We start from the raw sequence: 17,724 nt of genomic DNA, 5'->3' as shown, positions 1-17,724 counted from the left end.
GGGTTGGGGATTTAGCTCAGTGGTAGAGCGCTTGCCTAGCAAGCGCAAGGCCCTGGGTTCGGTCCCCAGCTCCGAAAAAAAGAAAAAAAAAGAAAAAAAATGGCTGTGGAACATGTCCCAGTACGTCACTCTTGGGGTCAGGAAAAGGGGCTGCCTGGTTACAGATGCTAATTTGGGTAAAGATACCAAATTCTACCTCGTGACAGATGCTGGTGTCCCTGCCTGCCTGAGTGCTTTTTTTTTTTTTTTTTTTTTTTTTTTCTACTCCCTATAACAAAATACTGGAAAGCAACTTAAGATTTATTCTGGCTCACAAGTTGAAGAAGGTACAGTCCCTGTAGCAGGGAGGGCATAGGTGAGAAGTGTGTCTCATCACATCCCCAATCAGGAAACAGCTCAATTTCTCCTTTTTCCCTTTTCAGTCAGTGGGACCCCAGGCCATGGTGCCACACATAGTCAATCAGTGGGACCCCAGGCCACGGGTGCCACCCACATTCAAGTGGCTCTTCCTTTCCCAGTTAATCTCTAGAAACAGTTTCACAGGCTCACCCTGAGATGTGTCTCCACCCTGAGATGTGTCTCCTAGGTGATTCCAAATGCAATTAGGCTGACAATGAAAATGAGCCCGCAGGGGATCTGCTGCCTGCTGTCAGTGACCAGCACTACGTCCTGTGCCCAGGAACAAAACCAGAAGGAGCCAGCCCTCAGGTGTCCCAGAGACCTCTCAGCAGCCACATCCAATGTCAGCATATAGGCTTGAAGGAGAGGATACAGCAAGGCAGCCTGCAGGTCACCACACCACGTCTTCTGTGCTTTCAGCCAAGCACTGAGCAAGGTGGCTATCCACATCTAGCTGGGTCAGCCTGCAAGGGAGAGGAAACAGTCAAAAGACGCAGGAAGGGCCTCCACAAACTTGTGACCCACTGAGGAGAGTCCTGGGCTCTTCCATGACAGCTGGAGGAACAGTAAGCAAGGTTATGGTGATAACCTTATCAGGTTGAGCTAGCCATTCCCACCCGCCCCCTCTCCGCTCCCTGTTGTCTGAGAGCCCTTCTCTAGGCCAGAAATGTCTTAGTCCCAGAGACTCCTTCCCTGACCAGAGTTTGAAAAGCTCCCATGCCATCTGTTGGCTCACTCATCCATGTCTAAAGCTAACCCAAAGGCTCTCTGGGGCCAGCAAGATGGCTCAGGGAGTTAAGTGCTTACTGCCAAACATGATGGCCTGAGTTCAGTCCCTGGAACCCACAAGTTTTTCTCTGACTTCTACACATGCGCACGCATGCGCGCGCGCGCGCACACACACACACACACACACACACACACACACACGTAATTCAAGTCTAATAAAAGTCAAGTGTGGTAGCATATACCTTTAAGCCCAGCACTCAAGAGGCAGAGAAAGATGGACCTTTATGAGTTCAAGGCCAGCCTGGTTGACGTAGGGTGTTCAAAGACAGCCAGGGCTACACAGTAAGACCCCGTCTCACAAAATGAAAGGGCTATCTGCAGACACATCAGCAGGGAAGCTGGAGACACCACGTTGGCTCTAGAGGTCCAGTGCAGGCCCTCCGCAAGCCCGGAGCCTAACTATAACATATCGGCATATTGGCTGGTCAAACTTATTAGATCCTTCCATCAACCAGCACAAGGCAGTTCTCATGAAAGTCCAGCTCACTGGGTTGCCCAGAAGAAAGGTGCATGAATGTTAAGAGTCCCTCAGGACAGCTGCCTGCCGTCCTCCAAGAGGCAGACATCACACTCAGGAGATACCCAGTCTGGGCATGCTTTCTTTTGAGGGAGATGGTTGGTTAGTTGGTTAGTTGGTTGGTTGGTTGGTTGGTTGGTTGGTTGGTTAGTTGGTTGGTTGGTTGGTAGGTTAGTTCATTAGTTGGTAGGTTAGTTCATTAGTTGGTTGGTTGGCTGACTTGAAAGAGGGTCTCCTACATAGCCTTGGCTATCTTGGAACTCACTTTGTAGACTAAGCTGACCTCAAACTCTCAGAGACCTACTTGCCTCTGCCTCCCGGGTACAGGGACTAAAGGCATGTGCCACCATGTCTGACATGTTTTCTTGATGTGAAAGGACCAAGCCCTACCATGCAAGATTCAGTCATATGGGGGTTGGGAATTTAGCTCAGTGGTAGAGCGCTTGCTTAGCAAGTGCAAGGCCCTGGGTTTGGTCCCCAGCTCCAAAAAAAAAAGAAAGAAAGAAAGAAAGAAAGAAAGAAAGAAAAGAAAAGAAAAAAACAGAAAAAGATTCAGTCATTCAGTCATATGGCCTCTGGCACTACATTTCTGGAAGGCCCATATAGCACCTGTACCTCAGGAATGCTGGTCAGCGGCCCAGGGAAAGGCATCACGGCCAAAGAACAAGGGTAGCACATGGGCAGTCTTTCCACCCCTGACTTCATCTGCCCATCAGAGGGAGGAGGTGACCCAACTGGGGTGATCAGTAGAACTAGCCCAGGACTTACTGTGAGGCCATGTGGACACCATCCTATAATAGTGGCCATCTCTTAGATATCACCACCAGGGGGCATGTACCCAGAGTGACTAAACTTACTGGTCTCTGCTCTAAAGTCCCTGCTTCTTTTGAATACCCTATAGCCTTCCATCCTCAGATAGTAATCCTCGAAGCAACACTCCTCACTCAGACTCTGTCTTGCATCCCTCTCTATAGCTCCTGAAGCCATGTGACCACCACAATGAGTTCCCTTCTCCAGACCAATGCCAGACAGTCTCATCGCAACCTGTCAGAGCAGGACTACCATCTCCTAGTGTAGAACAAACCCAGAACCCTGTGAAAGACTCTTATCACCGTGCCCTGTGTCTCCCAGCAGCCAGCTCACCCTGTATATGCTGAAGCTGGTGAACTTACCCACAGTAGTCCTCAGGTGGAACCCCACAGATCCTAAGGATCCTCTGGATACACTAAGGCTGGCCAGCCAGGTACCCATTGCTTGCCCTCACACCCTTCCCAGGGTGTGACCTGCTCACTATATCCTAGGTGAACCACATCCAGATCAATGGCCAGAGAATGGACAGCAAGACCCCTCACCTAGCCTGAGCCCACAACTCCCAGGCTCCCAGGTCCTGTGACTTCCACTGGTTCTCTCAACTGGCAGTGCCAAAAAAAAAAAAAAGGTCCTTGAAGGCCATGAGAGCCCCTCAGCCAATGTGGCCAAAGTATTAACACTTCCCTCCTTCCAGCTTTCTGCAAGGCACCTCAAAGGTTCTGTGTGGACCATCTGTCGGAGTTTCTAGCTGTCATCCCTCAAGTGGGTTCTCAGGGGTTCTTTCTCCAGGTACCACCCTACAGCAAGAGCTACTTCTGTAGCACCCACCCTACAGCTGGGCTCCTGCTAACTCCTGGACACAGCCCATCCCTGGTTATAGCAAACCAACATGGACTCATGCCAGTTATCGACTGTACCGTTGAGAGTCACAACATGAGCTAGGCATGGTACACATTGGTTATCCCAGCTACTCTGAAAGCTGAGGTGAGAAGACAGCTTGGGCTCTGATGTTCAAGGCCTAGGCTACATACTGAAATAAAAGGGCAGGGAGACAGACAACCAGGGGTTATGGGGGAACAGATGGACAGATAGAGAGAGAAAGATAGACAGACAGACAGACAGACAGACAGACATGCAGAGACAGAGATGCGCACTGTCCTACATGCGCAGAGATGTAGGACTTACGAAGTAACAATAGTTTTATGTAAAAAAATAAATAAATGAAATTTAAAAAAAGGACTTGAGTATCTGCAGGCTGGTAAACTGGGGATACTGCACCCGGGTCCCCAAAGATGGGAATAAATTTTTGAAGTATCCAAGTACAGCAGCAAGATCGTAGGACAGAGAACACTCTGCATTGCCAACCCTAGTATCTAATTCCTGCCGCCTTTAGGAATAAAACAGCGTGGCTCATGCTGTGCTAAAGGAAGGAAAGAGAATGGAGTGGTCCTACCTGAGGGGCATCCCCAGTGCCAGCTCAGCTGGGCAGCAATGTCTGCACAGATTGCCTCAGAAGACAATATGACAGCTCGCTGTGTCGAGCTGACCTGCCCAGAGCCAGTCTGCCTCCTTAACAGCTCTTGCCCACTGGGACAACATCCCTGCCATCTCAGCCCCAGAACACCCTGCAGTGGGGCAGAAACGGAAGGAAACTCCTTGAAGGGCATGGGACATGATGTCCCCCAAGTCAGTCTGGTGACCTGGCTGCCACCTCAGGTGAGTCTGACCAAATACATCCCAGTTTCTTTATAGCTCAACATGAAGATGTTATAAGCACTGCGGACTTGCTAAGACTTGAGCCTACCTCGCTGACACCTACCCTTAAAAAGCAGGGTGCTGGGGTTGGGGATTTAGCTCAGTGGTAGAGCGCTTGCCTAGGAAGCGCAAGGCCCTGGGTTCGGTCCCCAGCTCCGAAAAATAGAACCAAAAAAAAAAAAAAAAAAAAAAAAAAAAGCAGGGTGCTTTGCCAAGCTCTCAAATGGCTGCTTGAACAGCACCCAACGGATGGAGTGAGCCCCCTCTTCAATGGCCCTATCTTCCAAGAGTCTTTTCTTAGACACACCAAAGGACAGCACAGACAAAAGGCTGTCCCGGAACAAGAGCGGGAGCCCTGACATAATCAGGAATCTGATGGGCTCTTCGAGAATGAATTCCCCAAAAGGGCTTAAGCCCTCAGCTTCTGCCCCTGGGTCTCTTGATTGGTAAGAAGCACAGAGGTGTCAGCTTTACAAATCACTCACTGTCACATAAACAGGACCCCAGTTGGGTACAGTCATAACCTGACTCAAGGCAGCCCTGTCAACATCCCCCTTGTCTCAGCTATATAGGTATGAGTAGAGAGCTGTTGTCGAGGGGTGGGATTGGGGACCCTCCCAAATTCATAAAGGCTTGAATCTGATTTTTTTTTTTAAAAGCCACATTTTGGAGGTTAGAAAGATGGCTCAGTTAATGGTAACGTACCTTCTATGCAAACATTACCAATGTAAAAGGCTGTATACATTCGTGATACAGGTACTGGTGGCAGGACAGACAGGCGTATCCTGAGCCCACTGTGTAGCCCACCCTAGCACCTCTGTGTACAAACCCTCTGAACATGTACATATACTACACAAACAATAAATATGCACATTTTTTTTGAGACAGGATCTCTCTCTACATAGCACTGGCTGTTCCGGAATTCACTATGTAGACCAGGCTGGCCTGGAACTCAGACATCTGTCCCTCAAAGGCTGGGATTAAAAGCACATAAGCCTCCACTTCCAGCTCAGCACAATTTCTTTTGTAATCATCTGGAGGAGCCTGTTGGGCTCTGAACTAGGGTCCCACCTGCCTCATGTTCTGACAGCTATTTAATCAAGCCAACTCTGTGCTTGATTAACCAGGACTAGCAAGAAAGCTCAGCAAATAAAGGCTCAGCAAATCTGAGGACCTGAGTTCAACCCCTGGACTCACGTGATAGAAGGCCAGAACAGACTTCAAGAAGTTGTCTTCTGACCTCCACATGCATGCGTGCCAGGCACACATGTATGTAAATATTTATAATTTAAAAATTAGTTACATAAACAAAAGGCCTGAGCCCCACCAGGCACTCTCTTTGCCTCCTAAGCCAGTGGGCCTTACATCCAGCTAAGTCTTCAGCCTGAGGTCTGGGATGGGACACTCACTTCGGGTCAAATGCCTTCTGGCACAATGGGCAGTTCAGCAACACAAGTTGACTCTGCACACACTCCTGGGTGCTGGGAGTTTGACGGGAATCCAGTGCAGGGCATCCTTTCAGGGATGGAGCAGGTGACCCCGGAGAGCCTTCAGGACAACGTAACAGGCGGCAGGAGCTTCCAGAGCCACGAAGGGCAGGCGGAAAAGGCGTCCAGGAAAAAGTCTTGGATCCTACAGTGAAGACCTCAGGAGGCACAGTGGACTCTGGGTCAGGCAGAGATTCCTGAAAAGCAGTGCCCTTAAGGTCATAGCCACCAACACCATGACCTCCCCAGGGCCTGAGATCCCTCTCCGGAGTCATCCCGGCTTAGTGTTTTTGGACACACCTGGCTGGGAAAAGCAGGCAGCGGTGGTAATGGCTGACTGTTCGGGGTCCAATCCGTGTTCCCGCCCACGGTGCTGCGCAGCAGAGCAGCCCACGGCTCACTCTTACTTTCCTCCGAGAGAAACCAGGGGCGGCAGTTAGGGGGCCTGGGAATCATAAGAAGGGTCAGCCAGGGGATCCATGGTAGATGTCACGAAGGGTTGGTTCTACAGTGAGGGGCAACAAGGCTGGGGTGGGGAGCAAGCCCACAGTGGAGTAATGGAGGAGGAGGGAGCCCATAGTAAGGGGACAGGAATGAACCTCACGTTGAAGGGTAAACGAACTCTAGGAGGAAATGGAGCCTGGAGCTGCGAAAGGAGAGGCTAAATAGGCGACGGAAAGAGGGGTGGCGGAGGTGGCGATGGGGACTGCAGGGTTGGGGCGGAAGAAGCGACCGCGCCCGGAGAGAGGCGGAGCGTGGCTAGTAGCGCGATGCACGTGTGCGAGGAACCCCGCAGCTAGGCGGGAACGTCGCGGCGTCCCCACCGCCTTCCCAGGCTCCCACCTCCTTCCAAAGCCCCCAGGACCCCACCCCTCCGCTCTGTCCCGCCTCACCCGCCCCCTGCGGGCGGCCTGCGGCGGCTCAGCCTCCCCCGCAGCCTCCGCTCCTCCTCCATCCTTCTCCTAAGAGCGTCCGGCGGAAGTGAGACTTACAGCCAGACCCGCCCTCCGACCGGGACCCGCTCCGGAGGCTTCCAGAGCCCCCGCTCTCCGCTCTGCCAAGTGCCAGCTCCCTTTTGTGGCGCTGGAAATCTAAGGCGCCGAGATCCCAACCGTTGGGAACACGAGGCTGCCGCCTTGAGGGAGAGTCGCGACAGCGTGGAGCTGACCTCCAGTTTGCAGGGGTGCGAGATTGGACCCACCCGACCCTGTGCAGACCCTGGAGCCTGGGCTCCCATCTGTCAACACGTGCTGAGAACTGTCAGGCTTGCCCTGCTGATGGCACCTCCCAGTGGTACTAGACAATGCCCTGCCTCAGTTTCCAGTTCTTTGGCCTTTCTCAGGAGGGCCCCATGGACAGGGCCAGATTCCCAAGTCCAGTTTTGCCATCATCTTCCTCTTCTTCTTATAGAAGGAACTGGGTTTTTCTACCAAAGAGAGAGGCAATGAAACCTCAAAGCCCAGGGGATGAAGGCTCAGAGAGAAAATCCCCGGTTTCCTACCTAGCCAATAACCCGCCCTGCAATCCTGCAACCCATCACTTGGTGGCAGCAAAAGCCCAGGCACTTTGACAGACGCATTGGGATTCGCTAATAGCATTCTACTGCAAAGCCCCCAGGGGTCAGGGACGGTCCAAAAGCCTGTCCTGCAACCATCTGACTCCCTAACCCCTTTCCTGGCTCTTCCTCCAGTCAGAACTTTGCCTCTCATCTTTAGGTGAGATCACCCCTACTGTGAGTACTTCCAGGTTCCACAACCTGGAAATTGTGTCCAGGCCAGGGTCGGGGATGGATTCCGGACCGAGGTTGTCTTCTATCTCTGTAGGCTTGAAGAGGATCAGCAAGTTTAATCTCCTAAGGATCCGAGAGCAGATATCTGTGCGGTATGTGTCTGCTGCCCACAGAGGTGGGAAAAGATCTTGGATCTCCTAGAACTGTGGTTACAGTTGCGAGCTACCATGCGGATGCTGGGAAATGAACCTGGATCCTTTGCAAAGAGGAGCAAATGTTCTTAACTGGGGTTGGGGATTTAGCTCAGTGGTAGAGCGCTTGCCTAGCAAGTGCAAGGCCCTGGGTTCGGTCCCCAGCTCCGAAAAAAAAAAAAAAAAGAAAGAAAGAAAGGAAATGTTCTTAACCATTAAATCGTCGCTCCAGCCCCAATCCAACCATCTTTAGAACCTGAGGAGGTAGAAGCAGGGTAATGAGCAGCCCCAGCAGTGACCTTGTCCCAGCTGTCTGCGAAGTATTGCCAAGAAAGGCTTTAAAAGTTTAATTTGAACGGTGCTGGCACAGACCTTTCATCCCAGTGCTCAGGAGGCAGAGGCAGGAGGGTCTCTATGAGTTTGCTCTGTGGAGTGAGTTCCAGGATAACAGGGCTATGAAGAAAGATCCTGTCTCAAGACAAAACAAGGGGTTGGGGATTTAGCTCAGTGGTGGAGCGCTTGCCTAGTAAGCGCAAGACCCTGGGTTTGGTCCCCAGCTCTGAAAAAAAAACAAAAACAAAAACAAAAAAGCAAAAAGTTGAATTTGGACTGAGGAGATGTCTCAGTGGGCAAAGTGTCTGTGCAAGCATGAGGCCCTGAGGTCAGTTCTCAAAACCAACGTGAAACCATGCCGGACAGCACAAGTCTGGACTCCCAGGGTACTTTGAGATGAGCAGAGACAGGAACCAAAGAGGAGACTGCCTTAAACAATATGGAAAGTGAGGTTGTCTCCTGACCTCCACTATGGTGTGTATGCTCACACCACAGAGGAAGGAATTTTTAAAAAAATATTTATGGGGGTTGGAGATTTAGCTCAGTGGTAGAGCGCTTGCCTAGCAAGTGCAAGGCCCTGGGTTCGGTCCCCAGCTCTGAGAAAAAGAAAAAGAAAAAAAAAATATGTATGTAAGTGCTCTAGCTGCACCTACACCTGCATGCCAGAAGAGGGCATCAGATCCCAGTATAAATGGTTGTGAGCCACCATGTGATTGCTGGGAACTGGGACCACTAGAAGAGCAGTGAAGTGCTGTTAACCACTGAGCTATCTCTCCAGAATGTAAAGTTGAAGCCAGGTGGTGGTGTTGCCTTTAATTCCAGCACTCAGGAGGCAGAAGCATGTGGCTCAATGTGAGTTCAAGGCCAGCCTGGTTTACAAATCAAGTTCCAGGACAGCCAGGGTTACACAAAGAGAAACCCTGTCTTGAAAAACAAAATAAATTAAAAGAAAAAAATTTAAAAACCTAAGATTGAATACGGTGAAAGGATTTCACTCTCCTGGAGCTATCTGTTGTGGTGACAAGGAATTTACTGGAAAATACTTTCTGCTTGGGATTAACCCTTGCATTGCAGAAACAACTTTCCTTCTGAGCCAAGATTCACAGTTACAAAAGGATACTTCGGCCCTTTGGAGGAGACACACTGGTGATGCAGAAAGTGACCCAGTGTGGGAAGCAGTAAAGCTGCCTGCATCTGCCCACCCACACCCAGGTTGAGCCCACCTTTTTCTCTTTGGCCTTGTCCATCATTAGACCGTATTTTCTTGGAGGAAAAGCCTAAACTCCACCCTCCAAAGCTAGTCTCAGAAGTGCCGAGGGTCTGCCGGCCGGGTTGGTGTCTCAGCAAGCTATTTTCTCAAGGTGGTATTAACAGAATCCTGACTTTCTCACTAGCAAAGCTGGTCACCAGATTGATCTCTGCCGTCAACAGGGGCTGGTAAGCTGGTGGACTAGGTGAACCCGTCCATCAGAACCCCAGTTGGAAGCTGCTGGGGTCATCCAAGTCCTGCTTGACTTCCAACATTCTCCTTGCCTTCTTGGGAACCGGGTTTACCATTAATTTACTGGACAAATGGGTCATGACAGTGACAGCACCTGTCGGTGTCCAAGTCCAGAAAGGACACAGGTTAGGGTTAGCTTTCGAGTGAAACCTGTAGAGGCCAGCATGCCCGGGGACATACTCTAGCCATGCCACTCAGATCTCCCCACACTTACTGTGAGGTAGAACAGCGTGGCATCTACGCAGGGCACCCCAGCCATACTCACTGACTGCGTGAGGGTGTCCAAGAGGCCTGAGCTGCCTCTCTGCCTGCGTGGCCTTCTGACAACGGGCTGCATTCCCCACACCTGCTGGCCTGTGTGTGCCAAGCAGGCAAGGCTGCCTGGATCCAGGCACGGCGGCATTTATGGGGTGTGGGAGTGCCAGGCAGACAGGCTGTATGAGACAGTTGCCTGGGAAACATCGCAGGATCCGCCAGGCAGCAGAGTGGTTGTTCAGGCCCACACATGGGGTGTGGGGGCAAGGGTGTGTTGGGGGAGGGGGAGGCTCAGACACTGCAACTCCCTTATGGTACCTCTTCAAGCTTCCAACCGGGGATCGTGGCCAGGACTTGCCCATGGTCAGCAAGCCAAAGCCAAGGGTGGGGCAATCTAACCCAAAAAGCCAAGGGACACTGGAGGAGAGGGCACTGGGGGAAGGGACCTTGCCCCATTTCAGCTCCCACCTCTGAACCACCCTTCAGGTCACATTTCCACCCGGCCACTTCTGTCGGTTCACAGTGGCATTCTGACATCCAGCAAACTCTTCCAGCCACTTTTCCAAACCCTCTCATGGCCCAGCTTATGTTCCCTCCAGGGTCTGTGCCTTCGTTGGCCCTTTCTCCAGGAGGCTAACTCATATGGCCCTAAGTCCTGGCCTTAATGTGACGCCTTCCAGCCCTGCCCACTAATGCCCTTCTAGGTTTTCCTGAAACACAACCGTGGGGCAACTTCCAGAGGGCAGTCCTGTGTACTGTGTCCTAGCTGTGCCCAGAGCTTCAGAGGGACCACAGGGCCACAGAAAGAAGGACAGAGCCTTAGGGAGGAGGGTGGCAGAAAGGGGAAAAACTTGGGGCCTCTCCTGCGGAGACAATAAGTCAAGCAGAAACCAAGCTTTCCTGGTGCATGGGGTGAGTGGGAGCCCCAGGGGGACTCCCCAGGGAGGCTGTGGTTTCTCAGATCCCACAGAGTCAGCTTTGACCCGGATCCAACAGCATTTACAGGAAACCTGCACACGGGAAGGCCCTTGACCCAGATGCCAGAGGTCTCTTCACCTTCTGGGCCCCTCAGCCAGGTGGATACAGATTTCTGAAAGCATCTGAAATAAACAGACTGTGTTTACCGTAGCCATCAATTTGGGGCTGTGTCCTGGCTACATTTTAACTTTCTGATTTGGGCTTTGGTTTTTAAGTATTGTTGTTTCTCTTCTCACCCTTGGGGATGGAACTGGAGGCGGGGCTACTTAAGTGAGCTGTACCCCCACACCATACAGTTTTTGAAAGGTGCAGAGTCTTTCATACGGTACCACAGGAATACCCCGGAATCTGCTTTCATTTGAAAAATCAAGCAGGTGGGCCCCGTAAGTCAGGCTCCTGAGGTCTAGGGAACTTCTCTGGGCCTAACAGCACTTTCCAGAAGAAGCCAAAATGCTGTGAGCAGGAAATTGAGAAGGCACTGCAGGGTGGGGGTGGGGTGTACTGTCTTGTGTTTGCTCACCTGGAAGAACTGTACGTTGTAGGGGGAAAAAAAATTACCTGAAAGGTATTTGGCTCAATTAGTGTGCACATGTGTGTGTGTGTGTGTGTGTGTGTGTGTGTGTGTGTGTGTGTGTGTGTGGTTCCACATGTGTGTATGTACTGGTCAAGGTCAGAAGTTGATTGCAGGAGTCATTCCTCAGCCTTATTCCCTGAGATAATGAGACTGAATTCACCAGTCAGGCTAGGCTGGCCAGCCAGTGAACCCAAGAATCCAGCTGTCTCTATCTCCCCGGTGCTGGAATTACAAATGTGCCTATCTTTTTAGATGGGTTTTGGGAATCAAATTTGGATCCTTTTATGCTTGTGCATCGAGTCCTTTTTTTTTTTTTTTTTTTTTTTAATAGAGCAATATCCCTAACCCCTGGCCCAGATTTTTATATTTCCCCACCGTCGTGCTCCCCACCGTCGTGTGCTCGTAGTAGACTAGAGACGACACAGGCTTAGTTAGAGCTGTCCCAGTAAAACCTGAGCACTACTGGACTCTCGAGCCTTGATCCCAGATACCACTGACCGTGCCCTCAGCCTGTGCTCTTCCCAGTGCCCAAGGAAGTGACTTCTTTTCTCTCCAAGATCACCCTCCATGAGTTACTATGAAACTGCAGCATCAAGACTACCCGGTCCACATCACTCCCCTTCTGTGTAGGGTGCTGCTGAGAGAGAAAGCATCCGCCCCCTCTCTAGGGACCTCCTGTGTGGGTCCTGTGCATAGTTCCTACCTGGCTAGGGACTGTAGGTAGCCCTCACTGGGGCAAACAGCAACCTCATCATGTCTCTATGGGACAGGGGCAGCCCTGACTTCTGATCAAAATGGCAACTGGTAACAGTCTGCATCCCTGTCCCATGGATCCTCGGCCCTCACCACACCCATTTTGCTCTTGTCCAAAAAAAAAAAAAAAAAAAAAAGAAAAAGAAAAAAACCATTGCTCCCCACCGTAGCCAACCCTGTGATGGAGGTGCTATTGATTGACACGCGTACAGATGGGTCCAACTAAGGCCCAAAGCATATACCAAAGGTCATAGGGCACATGACAATGACTGGGCAAGCCGGCCACGAAGAAGTCAGCTCTTCCCCAGCATACTAGCAATGAGTGACACCCTGCTGGGTGTCAGCAGTCAGGGGACCAAGTAGGGCTTTCTAGCTGCAGAGACTGGCCTCCATCCTGGAAGACCGGCCAAGATGTTCTGACTAGTTTCGGGTTAACTGTAACTTTAGTCTTCTTCAAAGTCTACTTTTAATGATGGTTCTTAACATTTTAACCTCCCTTCTAGACCAGCACACACCAGACGTAGTGGGAAAGAAAGGATATGGGGGAAGTGGACCTGTTGAGAAAGGTTCTTTAGAGCAACTCCCATCTGCATTGTCTGGAAATCAGCAGTTCAGTTCACAGGTCAGCAGCAGCGGCTCAATCCACATGCAAACACTTCACGCACACGACAGCAGTCCAGTTCAGTAGTGTTGGGATAGCAGCAGCGGTGGGATGACCCAGCAGAAACAGCCAGACCTCGGACAAATCAGCACGAGTCAGCAGGAGCAACCAAGTCCACCAGCGACACCAGGAGAAGTTCTCAGCTGTGCCTCTGTCTATACAGAGAAGATCATCGAAGACTTGAGACCGAGAAGCATTGTACAGCTAGCTCTGTAAGCCAAGCCCTTGTCTCTGTCTGTCCAGTCCTATTCACATTCCCTCCAAACATCACGTGTCCTCACCACGTGTCTTGTCTCAGCAGAGAGTCTGTCTTAGCAAAACTTCACGTGAGTCTCTCTCAGCTGACATCACTCTACCAATCATCCTGAGTCCACAGAAGCTGCAAGACGCTGCCAGCAGACCACCAAAAGGTTTTTTTGGTGCGTTTCTCTCTATGGAGTCCCGACAAAAGGAGCTCAATTACGCAGTGTAAGGCAGACCAGTACATGCGTGCCGTTATCGAAGAATCCTTCATCCCGTGTCCTTTCACGTGCTTGCTTTAGCAGAACATCCTTTCACCTGTGTCTGCTTCAGTGAAACGTTCCTTCACGTGTCTGCTTTAGCAAAACACCAACCAACACAAAGGACTTTCCAAAGAACCCTTCAGTTTCCACTTCTGTCAACCTGACAGAAGCTAGAGTCATTTGAGAAGGGAGAGCCTTAACTGAGAAAACACCCCCACAGTAAGGTCATTACAAGCATTTTTGTTTGTTTGGTTGGTTTAATTGAGGATTGGTGTAGGATGGTCTACCTCACTCCTCCTCTTGGGCTGGTGGTCCCAGATACCATGAGAAAGCAGACCGAGCAAACCGTACGTAAGAAGCAAGCCAGTAAGCACTGTTCCTCTGTAACTTCTGCTTCAGTTTTTACCTCTGTGCTCCTTCCTGCCTTGAACTCCTACTGTGACTTCCCCGGATGATGGGCTACTAGCTACACAGTGAAGTAATCCTCCCTCCTCTGGCTGCTTTTGGTCGTGGCTTTTATCATAGCAAGAGAAATTCTAACTACAAGGTGAGGTAACCTGCATGGTGGAATCTTGGCATCTGGATTCCTCCCGGGTTGTGGAAGACCCCAGAAATTTATGCAGAGATGACTCGACTCTTCTTCTGGGCCTAGCCGTCTCTCATCATCTCCCACAGACAGTCAAGCTAAGCAATCCCTAATGTTCACAGGCCACCACCTCTGCAGCCAGGTCACAGGCTGGTGTGTCCTTCAGTAGTCTCCAAGCCTGGACGCTTGGCATGCCGTCGACTCTGCCAATGCTGTGATCCCGTGTTGGGTTCTGGCTGTAGCCTACCATCCTGGCACATCCTGAATGAACTTGCAGAGGCTGCCCTTGGTCCTCTTTGGAAGGACCCCATTCCTCTCTAGGAGAGTCGCTGGGGACAATCAGCTCCCGGAATAGTTTCTTTACTCGACACAGTGAGTCTACCTGGGTACAGGAGGTGGAAGCACCAGGGAAGAGCCCAAAACCAAATGAGCAGAGACTTAGAAATCCTACAAACCCAGGACTTCAAGAGGCCCCGCCTCCTCTTAGGAGTCTGCCCACTGCCCAGTGTTGATGAGGAGTTGGGGGCAATCAGCAGGTGTGTTCCCATTGTCTTTTGTGGACCAGCAACTAAAATGGCTTAGGAATACCCAGCAGGAAACTAAGCACCACCGAAAAGAAGCACCGAGCAGGGGGTTGGGGATTTAGCTCAGTGGTAGAGTGCTGGCCTAGCAAGCGCAAGGCCCTGGGTTCAGTCCCCAGCTCTGGGAGGAAAAAAAAAGAAAAGAAAAGAAAAGAAAAGAAAAGAAAAGAAAAGAAAAAGAAAAAGGAGAAGAAGCACCAAGCAGGGTAGCCTTGGCCAGCCTCTATCTGCTAGTCACCTGCCGGTGCTGCCTTCTGTTGGCTGGCCAGGCTTTGCACCCCAGTCAACCTCTCCTGTGTCCTGCACTCAGTGCCTGCCTTCCACCATCTGCTGCCCTGCCAGAACCGCTGGCACCTCTCTCCTTCCCAGTACCTCCCATGTCCTGCCTCTCCCATGCCCCGCCCATCCTCAACCCTCAACAGCTCCATCTCCAGGCCACATCCTGCTCCTGTCTTCGGGGTAGATCGATCCCTGAGGGCCTCGGATCACCCGCTGCCGGGACAGTTCATCATACTGTAAGACCTTGCAGCACTAATTTCCTTTAGTTCCAACGCCTGAATCCGGCTTCTTCTTGCTCGGACAGTGCACAGTCAGGAGTGCTCCCAAGACACCTGCACAGTAGAAATGGAAAGCACAGATAGGTCATGTGTTAAATTTAGCATAGCCGCCTATGGAAAGACAAAGAGAGGTAGGTGAGATTAACGTCAATTACGGCATGCAGTTGAACATGGTCCCTGACATAGAAGCAACCCCGTATAAATGATGAGCCTGTTCTAATTCTTGCCTTTGTTCACCCTAGGTTCTGAGAATACAGTGTGCTTTGCATGTAGAGCGAGACTGAACATATTTCAAAGCTGGCTCTAAGTGCCACCTACCGGAAGACCAGGGCGCTCTACAGATCGGAAAGATGAGGGGCTCCCACCAGGGTGGGTCATCGGTGTGGGCTCATTCTACTACATGGATGCTGTGGGTCTGGGACGTATCCCTGTCCCCAGAAATGCTACATTAATGTGTGGAGGACTCTGTTCAAAGCCACAGAAGAAGGAGGTCTGCAGCCCACCTTCCCTGGGCTCTAGTCCTCTATGTTAGTGTGATCTGATGGTAAAAGCTGATATTTCCCCTTAAGAAATAACCTGTAGGGCCTAATTTGTCCAGCCCTTTCCAAACCCAGGGAAGTTCTGCCTCACGAATTGAAAAGCTATGACCAAGAGGAATCCGTCCCAGGCTGTGGAGTTGAAGACAGAGGAGTTCAACTTTCAGGAACAAACTGTCGCAGAAACCAGGAGTGGTAAAAAGCTTACAAGGCATCTCCCATGCCGTGGTCTTTGTCACATGGAGGCTCTGGGAGTGTCTCATTGTGTCCCCAGCCTGGGTAAGGTGGCTGCATCTACCTCAGGATGTACCCAACAGCCACTGTCAAGCCACAAATAGTCCCAAGATCGGGGGCGGGGGAAGAAGTCTTTTCCCTGTGAAAGTTCACATTGGTGAAAAACAATGTCATTCAAACCACAGGTTTAGGGCTGAGCGTGGTGGCACAGGCCTTTAATCCCAGCACTCAGGAGACAGAGGGAGGTGGATCCCTATGAGTTTGAGACCACCCTGGTGTACAGAGTGAGTTCCAGGACAGCCAGGGATACACAGAGAGACCCTGTCTCGAAAAACCAACCAAACAAACAAACAAAAAAACCAAAACCCATAGGTTTGCCACACTCTGGAATAGAAGTGAGTGTGTGAGAATGACCCAGGATGGGGCTCAAACCAGAAATTACGAAGCTGCTGGAAGAACCGGAGTGTGCTGGTCCAGGCCCAAGTGGTTCAGAGACCCAGGGCAGCCTGCCCCTGGTCCTTTCGGGAAGGGCCTTCAGCATTAGCCACTGAGGTATTATGGAGACTAGAAAGTGATCCAGGTCTCTCTCTTCTTCTCTGAATAAGAAAGCACCCCATGCCAGGAAAGGGCTCCTGGGTCTCTATGGGAGTTTGGCTGAAGTCAGAAAAGCCTGGCACAGCTGATCTCTAGCCCAGCCTTTCTCTCCCTGCTGTCATAGGATGGAAACCTAGGCCTGGCCTCCAACTTTCTCTCCTCTTGTGTGTTTTGGGGGTACATTTTGCCAGGCAGGTACCAGAAACACGAATGCAGCAGTTTTTCCCCCAGGAATATCCATACTGTGATAAGTGAGGGCACACGGCCATAGCCTCCTCAGACAGCCCAGGTCTGCAGTGATCAACCCTGAATGTGCTGGGCCCCTGCAGCAAGCAGCCTTTGTGTGGAGAAAGTCTGTGCTAGCTCTAGTCTTACTCTCCCCAACTCCCCACCCTCAGCATGGAAACTCATTCTTACTCCAGCCTCATGGATTTTCCAACCTTGGGTTGAAGCTTCAGAGTTACAGGGAGAGGGGTGTGTGTGTGTGTGTGTGTGTGTGTGTGTGTGTGTGTGTGTGTGAAAGGTTTGTATGTGCATGTGTGCATGCATGTGTGCCTACCTGCATATGTGTGTGTATGTGTGGTGGGGTTGGTGTGTGTGTTGGGTGTTTTGGAAGGTGGTGTGGGGTGTAAGGGGGCTGTGTGTGTTTGGGGTGTGTGTTAGATGTGTTGGGAGGTGGTGTGTGTGGGTGTGTATGTTGGGGGTTGTGTGTGTGGTGTGTGTATGTGTGTGGGTTGTGTGTGTGTGTGTGTGTGGTGGTAAGTGTGTGTGGTGTGTGTGTTGGGGGTGGTGTGTGTGCTGGGGGGTTGGTGTGTGTGTGTGTGTTGAGGGGGTGTGATATGTATGTGTGGTATGTGTGGGTGTGCTAGTGTGTATTCATGTGTGTATGTGTGTGTGGTGGTTGTGGTACATGTGTGTGGTGTGTGTGGGAGTGCAGGGGATGATGGTGGTGGCAGTGGGGGTGGTAGAGGCACATGGAGGTGGATGGTGGTGGTGTTGGTGGCAGTGGCAATAGTGGTGGTGGTCTTTGCCCAGAACAATCTTCCCAGACTTCTCTTTAATCCATGGTGGTTTCTGCAGGGGAAACTAAGACTTGGTGGGCTCACCCACATGTCCAGTGTGTGTCTAACCACTAGCTGGCCTTACAGTTCTTACTCCCGAGGCAAACTGGTCTTGTGACCCTGGGCCCTTGGCTACGCTCAGACCACAGCCCTGAATTTCCTGGCCTGAGCGGTGTGTGGAGCCCGGTCTCTATGCCCTGCTTCCTGCCCTCCTTTCTTTCCCTCAACTCTGTCCTCTCTTTATGCCTCTCCCTCCCTCCTCTCCTGGCAAGCAGACTGAAATCCAAACTTGTTATTAACTTCTCCCCTGCAGTTGTCCCAGGGCCCTTCCAAGTTAAAT

General features: G+C 51.2%; 1 protein-coding gene across 2 annotated transcripts; it reads right to left on the bottom strand.

The window, feature by feature from the left end:
- Positions 1–276: 276 nt before the first annotated feature.
- Faap20 (FA core complex associated protein 20) lies at positions 277–14,548 on the bottom strand. Of its 2 annotated transcripts, none has more exon segments than NM_001108698.1 (4): positions 277–863; positions 5,680–5,954; positions 6,058–6,202; positions 6,651–6,911. In NM_001108698.1, coding segments are annotated over 4 exon segments (555 nt in total). In that variant the 5' UTR covers positions 6,713–6,911; the 3' UTR covers positions 277–790.
- Positions 14,549–17,724: the final 3,176 nt, after the last annotated feature.

The sequence above is a fragment of the Rattus norvegicus genome, chromosome 5 (genome assembly GCF_036323735.1).
Source record: "Rattus norvegicus strain BN/NHsdMcwi chromosome 5, GRCr8, whole genome shotgun sequence".
Classification (NCBI taxonomy): domain Eukaryota; kingdom Metazoa; phylum Chordata; class Mammalia; order Rodentia; family Muridae; genus Rattus; species Rattus norvegicus.
The sequence above is the reverse complement of the archived record's forward strand: the minus strand, read 5'-3'. Positions and strand labels throughout refer to the sequence as shown.